Source organism: Lithobates pipiens, unplaced genomic scaffold (assembly GCF_037356315.1).
Source record: "Lithobates pipiens isolate NorthernLeopardFrog02 unplaced genomic scaffold, aLitPip1_a1.2 Scaffold_25, whole genome shotgun sequence".
In the NCBI taxonomy this organism is placed as follows: Eukaryota; Metazoa; Chordata; class Amphibia; order Anura; family Ranidae; genus Lithobates; species Lithobates pipiens.
The window spans coordinates 118,690,396-118,697,349 of NW_027507787.1; the positions used below are offsets into that span (position 1 = coordinate 118,690,396).

At 40.3% G+C, this 6,954-nt stretch overlaps 1 protein-coding gene across 1 annotated transcript; it reads right to left on the reverse strand.

Annotated features, from left to right (window-relative positions):
* Positions 1-2,617: 2,617 nt before the first annotated feature.
* Positions 2,618-6,747, reverse strand: LOC143929931 (uncharacterized). Its single transcript, XM_077453865.1, has 9 exons — positions 6,599-6,747; positions 4,727-4,842; positions 4,575-4,616; positions 4,411-4,482; positions 4,249-4,314; positions 3,508-3,596; positions 3,288-3,399; positions 3,062-3,176; positions 2,618-2,864 (listed from the first exon to the last, which is right to left on the reverse strand). Exons 4-8 carry the CDS (start codon positions 4,465-4,467, stop codon positions 3,063-3,065), a joined length of 438 nt encoding a protein of 145 aa, XP_077309991.1. The 5' UTR covers positions 4,468-4,482; positions 4,575-4,616; positions 4,727-4,842; positions 6,599-6,747; the 3' UTR covers positions 2,618-2,864; position 3,062.
* Positions 6,748-6,954: the final 207 nt, after the last annotated feature.

The window sequence follows — 6,954 nt, forward strand, 5'->3', positions numbered from 1 at the left end:
TAAGAAGTCCACGTATTATGTACGAAAAATCAGAAGTTAATTTATTGATGTATACATTATTCTCGAAAAGTGGTCCCTGACCTCATTCACTAGGTACCTCCATAAAAGCCATGCTTTAATCAGTTCGAGCAAAATCAGATTATGACCATTTTATATTGGGGTGATCTGGGTAGACAGTTCTGTAGAAGATGAACAGAAGTTATTTCAGAGAGACCAGGACTATGACATGGCACAGTAAGGCATGTGATGGCAATTGCTCTATGGCATAAAGGCCATGACAATGATCAGCAAGATTCCCCCATATCTCGGATGACCCCCCCACATCAGCCTGGACACAGGGAGACCCCTGAACAAAGGCTGGGGGCAGGACATAGCGTGTCCAGTGGTTTTGAGAAGGGAGGCCCAGAGATGATTGAGGACATGGGCGTTACAGTGATCAGAAATGATATGGGGGTGGCATGATTGATGAGGTAAGACACACGGGGGGGGGGGTGGTCAGAGAAAAGGGAGGACATTAGTGGGCCAGTGAAGTTGGGTACAAGCAGGGAAGTTGATGTCAGGCCTACACACACACACACACACACACACACACACACACACACACACACACACACACACGTTTGATGGAACTCAAACGGAACCCAGCTTGTGTGCATCCAACAGCATACTGATTCCTCCCGTCTAGACATAGGGACCAGATGATATTATAACATAGCATACAAGACCAGCCCACAAAATCTTCTATCAGAACTGGAACCTTTTATTAAAAAAAAAAAAAACACAGAATTTATAGTACACCAGATCAGTTGCCTGTATGTAAAGGTGACTGTATACATTAATAAAATTAATAGCCGCTAACTAACCAGTCATTTAAAAAGGAGATGTACAGCAAAAGCGATTTTGGCTGTACTTATCCTGTTGATCACAGGAGTACAGTTCATTCTGCAACCCTATAACCCGTTTTCAGCAAAGAGCAGTCTGAGGTTCCCTCTCTGCCGATGTCCTAGTAGTCAGTCCAGGCTCAGGCGTCAAGACCATGGAGTTGGGATCTGATTAGATCCCTGGACCGATACTCGGCTCAGCCTCTCTCTCTCAGCAAGCCGCTAAGAGCCTAACCAGGACGCTCCTTCCTCTTCAACAGTCAGCGCTCCAGTGAAGGAGAGCAGAGCGCGGGACAGCAGAGAGCTGCTGACTGTTGGTCAGCAGCTCTCTGCTTGGTGAGCTGTGACAACTGAGCGATCGGCAGAGCACTATCTCTCCGTTTTCAGTGTAGAGGAGCTGTAATACAACATTAATACTATTAATAGTGTACACTACACATTATTACAAGTATAAACACATAGATGAGAAGACAGACAGAACAATTAATACAATTAACAATGAGAGACACATACTTAAAGGAGTTTCAAAGGCATAAGGTTTTTTTATCCTAATGCATTTTATACCGTATATACTCGAGTATAGGCCGACCCGAATATAAGCTGAGGCCCCCAATTTACCACAAAAAAACTGGGAAACTTATTGACTCGTGTATAAGCCGAGGGTGAGACATCCCTGTGCCCATCCCTGTGTCCCGTCCATCCCTGTGTCCATCCCTGTGTCCCGTCCGTCCCTGTGTCCCGTCCGTCCCTGTGTCCCGTCCGTCTCGGTGTCCCGTCCGTCTCGGTGTCCCGTCCGTCTCGGTGTCCCGTCCGTCTCGGTGTCCTGTCCGTCGCTGTGTCCCGTCCATCCCTGCCTACCTGTGCCGATCTGCAGCCTCTGTGTGCCATGCTCTCCTCGTCCTCGGCGGCCATTCCTCTGTTCAAAAGCCGCGCCTCCCTGTCTGTGATAGGCAGAACACTCAATTTCCCAGCAGTCAGTGTTCCGCCTATCACGGACATCCGCTCATTCTCATACTACGGACGAGGATGAGAGGATGTCCGTGATAGGCGGAACACTGACTGCTGGGAAATTGAGTGTTCCGCCTATCACAGACAGGGAGGCGCGGCTTTTGAATAGTAGAATGGCCGCCGTCTGTCTGCTCGACATGCTGATCGGGCAGGCAGACGGCGATGACTCGAGTATAAGCCGAGGGGGGCACTTTCAGCCTCAAAAAAGAGGCTGAAAATCTCTGCTTATACTCGAGTATATACGGTACATGAAGATAAAAATCCTTCTGTAGTTGGACCCCCCCCCCAATTACTTACCCAAGCCCGTCTCTCCCCAACAATGTTTGGGACACTCCTCTTGATTGACTGAGACACAGCAGCGGCGCCATTGTCTCCTGCGGCTGTCAGTCAGCCAATCTGGGGGGGGAGAGGGTGTGGGGCCAAGTCGTGTCTCCGTGACTGAATGGACACATGGAGCTCTTTCATACTCTGCTTGGGTTCCCTCATAGATAGCTAATGGCAGTGAGGCCACTCAATAGGAGGGAAGGGCCTGGAGTAGCAAAGAGGGACCTGAGAAGAGGTTGTTTAGGGCTGCTTACTGGAACAATAAATGCACAGAGGAGTCAAGTATAGCATGTTTGTTATTTTTTAGATATTTATTAAACACAGTTTTTTCAATCACTTTAACAAACAGACTATAGCAGGAGACCAACGGTAACTGGTGGTTTACTGATTATATGAACATCTTTAACAGTCTCATAAAGTAGAATAAATTTATCTTCATAGATTTCTTAAGGGATATAGATGACAAATATACAATTAATCAAAACCACACTCAAAGTGTCCATTAAGTATTTTTCACCATAAATTTTTTCCAGTCATCCTGTGTCTCTAATAGACACATGGTTACTTGCACATAAGAGGGGCCTGAGGAGCTGAACAAGGAGTTTTCTGATGTCTCCAAGGTAAGCTGTGTTCCTCGAGCTGATGTTGCACCTATTAAAACAAATAAAAACATGTTACATTACAGTACAATATGTTAATGTCAGGCATTGTGGATTTTAACATTTATCATTCTTGGAATGATTTCATAATAAACATGTTTGCTGGCCCATGATTGAAGCTGTATTGATTTTGAGTATTAATATAATTTTGCTTGACAAAGCTTTCTTCCAGGGTGTAACCTAACTTACCTTATGTACTGTACTGGAGTAGATCACAAGCTATTTCAAGACGTGCATCCATCACTGCTTCAGCAGAGGTCCTGACTGCATTGATGGTCTTCGTCTTCAGGAACTCCTTTGCAAACTGTAAAATAACATGTAACATTTGTAACGGCAAATAACATTTTTAAAATAGACTGAAATACTGAGAAGACAGCCAAAAAAATAAAAATCAATTAAAATCAAACAAATGTACCATTAAGATTAAGACACCACAGCTACTGGAATCCTGCTGATTGCTGTGCTCCATTACCCAGGTAGACCAGTTGGCTCCTTGGTCTTCAGGCTTGTTCATCCTCAAGAAGAGACTGTTTAGAGTTATATAAGAAATAAAATAAAAATTCAAACAATTACAAACGTAATGTGAAAATAATACACTTATGTTATGTCCACTTACTGAAAATAGGCACACTTACCTCCAGTTGTCATGCAACATTAAATGGTAGGAAAGTTCGTTTCCCAACGGGTCCATCACAATAAGGACCTTCTTCGACTTCATGATAATCTAAAAAATATTTGGTGAGAATGACAACAATTTCAGTACAATATAGAGCAGATACACTCTGTGGCATCATAGGTTATTGAGCAATATCTGCAGACATAACAAACATAAATAAAATATAATAGTGCATGATAACATTATTATGTTAAAGTGGTTGTAAAGGTTCAGTTATTTGTTTTCTTAAATAACAAACATTTCATACTTATCTCCACTGTGCAGTTCATTTTGCAGTGGCCCCAAACATCCTCTTCTGGGTTCCCATGGGAGCTCCAGTGCCTCCACCCCACATTACATAACCCCCTCTGGGAAGCTCTCTCCTGAGGGGGGTTACTTTGCGGGCGGGCTCCTATGTCATACACTCGCCGTCCATAGACGCTGAGTGTATGACTCGGCCTCGGCACCTGCATCATTGGATTCACAGCACAATGGCTGCGCTGCTATCAATGTAGCCACTCAATACCAAGAAGCCGTGGAGAAGAGGACACCGTGGACGCGCCGAACAGGTGAACTGGCTCAGGTAAGTAAAAAGACAGGGGGCCCGTGATTGGCCGGAGTTTTTTGACCTTAATGCATAGGATTCATTAAGGTGAAAAAACACAAACATTGACAACACCTTGAAGATTGGCAAATTAACTTATTTCACAAAAAAACTTACCACTAAAATCCAATGTTTATTGATATTAATAGGACATAGAGATAGTTCTTCTGTAGGGAACGTCATCTGAAAGGAAGTATATACCCAGTTAAGTAAAAATGTATTTCTTTATTTAGATAGATAGATATTTTTTCCTCAAGTATAGCTGTAATTGTGACCAACCTTTCCAAGCCGACTGGTTTGTCCAGTAAACATTGCCGTCGCAATCACTGCAGACATAAGGTGAACAGGTTCCTGTGAAAAAAATGAAAAATTCAAAATTAGTTAAAAATGCAGAAAAACAATGAAACATATATAAGGCAAGCATACACATAATTCACACTTGCCTGATGCTTTTCTTTCAAATGGTAAAGATAAGCATCAATCACCTGCATTACAAAAAAAACAAAAATATATATAAATAAATGTAAAATTGAGAACCACAAAAATTGTGAAGTTTTGGTTTTGATACATTTTCAAATTGATTGTCATATCTTACCTCATCCACCAACCAGTTTCTCTCACGCAGTGTTTGAAATGAATAGACATACAGTTTGTATGGTCCCACTTCTGCTTCCACCGAGTCAAGATTCTCTGCAGCCCAAATGTTTTTAACTGAGGAAAAAAAAAAAAAAAAGCAACATTGTAAATTACATGTCTGTTCTTGTACGCTTGGGAGCCAAAGTCAATACAAGTTGAGTATTACCTAATCTGAAAAAGCATGTTACTTTTGTTATATGATTTTTTTTATTTTTTTATTACTATTAAATTAATCTGTGTATATATGTAGATGGATGTGGTCAGGAAGTGGCACTGTGAAGAGTATTTGCACGGACGGCTAAAGCTGGCCCTGTGTACAATGTTTAATTGAAATATTGTTTACAATAGGAGTTAATCTTGATCACAGCTCAATTATATATATATATATATATATATATATATATATATATATATATATATATATATATATATATATATATATATATATATACATACATACATACATACATACATACATACATACACAGACATGCGCACGTATGTCTGAATCCAAATCACTTATGTGCATTTCTGATAAGGCTTTTACTCAACCTATAGATTGACTTTGGTATAATATCAACCTTGTAAGGTTAATTAAACAAGAACTAGATAGAACAGAATGCCAAACAGTGGCAAGTTCAAAATAAAAATGCCAGAATGGCAAACAGAGTGAGAAGGCTAGGCCAACCAACAGGGCACGGCCAAACAAATGACCAACGGGGTCAAAGTAGTAATGAATAACCCATTAACTGCTACCTCTGTCTTCTGCTATCTCGGGGATGAAAGATGATGAAGTCTTTAAAAACCAAAATTAATGTTAATCAATTTACTTTATTATAATTTTTGGATGTATATTCTACTTAAAATAAAAACTAGTCAGAGAAAATAGAACTAGGCACTCTATATATAATGCAGAATTAAGGTAGCTATTCATGTATCATGTTTGCTGGTACCTCAATAGTACTGATCTTTTGTCGTGTAGCAAATTTTATTACGGAGGTCCTTTGTTGTATAGACGATATGGTGGTGCTGATCTCCTTAGGCGAGTTCAATGACTGGACATCACTTTCCGGCCGGAGTGCGGAACTCTTCCTGCTTCTTATAAATGGCTTGATGTGGTCCATATTAATCTTTGTCTTCAACGTATGCCCGTGTGTATTTGCCACCTGAACAACTTTGCCACACATCGCCTTGATGATATATGGCCCATTGAAGTCGCTTTCCAGTCTTCCTCCTTTCCTTCCACGCTTCCTAGAATTATAAAGAAGAACCTCATCACCAATATTATAAGTTAATGCCTTATACTTTTTTTTTCCCCTTTTTATCAAACGCAGTCTTCTGCTTCTCCTGTGACATCGTGATATTTTGCAATGTTGCTTTTTGCTGTTTTTCCATTGCAGTCTTCTTTTTCTCCATGAATACATTGTAAGCGTTCTCCTGCGGTAGAATAATTGTGGAAAGCTGCAGTAAAAAAATAAAATAAAAATAAAATAAAAAAGTTTTAATGAATAGTAACACCATGCGACACTTAAGAGTTTTGACAAGATGAAGAAAAAAATACATTTTGTAATATAGTCATACAGTTAGACAAATTTAACAGATAATTTGACATTGACATGCTTATGAATATATAAAAATGTTTACTTATGGGGGGAACTGTCCTTACATTACTATTTAACAAATAATTAAGAAAGAACAGTCAAATGTTCATATGTGCCACTTATGTTGCATAAATCAATTATTTACAATCAGGCGAGATCTACCTATACACTCACTAAACAATTATATTACTATTAAATCGTTAACTTTAGAAAAAAAAAATTAAACTCACTGGAAGGTCAACTGGAACCTCTGCTGGGAAGACTGCCTCCCTCCCGTACATCAAAAGGAATGGTGAATGCTTGGTCGTTGTTTGGGCCTTTGACCTTAGAGCAAATAAGGTCGCTTCCAAGTAAACATCCCAATTCATTTGTTGGTCATTCACCAATTTAGCAAGTGCTCTATAATCAAACAAATGATAAAACAAGATAAACACATTAACACCACACTCTCATTAAGTGGCTATAAACCATAACCAACACACTTTGACCTACAAGTAAGCCTAGATTAAGGCTTACCTTTAGGTCCAAGAAATATCTCCTAAACCGTTTGCCGAAAGACATGCGCCGTAGACAGCGGTGAGCAGGC

Excerpts from the sequence above, each read along its gene's own strand:
- LOC143929931 (XM_077453865.1), bottom strand. The coding sequence starts at position 4,467 with ATGTCTGCAGTGATTGCGACGGCAATGTTTACTGGACAAACCAGTCGG. Across the intron at positions 4,315-4,410 it reads AAACCAGTCGGCTTGGAAAG|ATGACGTTCCCTACAGAAGA; the intron begins GTTGGTCACAAT and ends ACTTCCTTTCAG. Across the intron at positions 3,400-3,507 it reads ATGTTGCATGACAACTGGAG|TCTCTTCTTGAGGATGAACA; the intron begins GTAAGTGTGCCT and ends AACTCTAAACAG.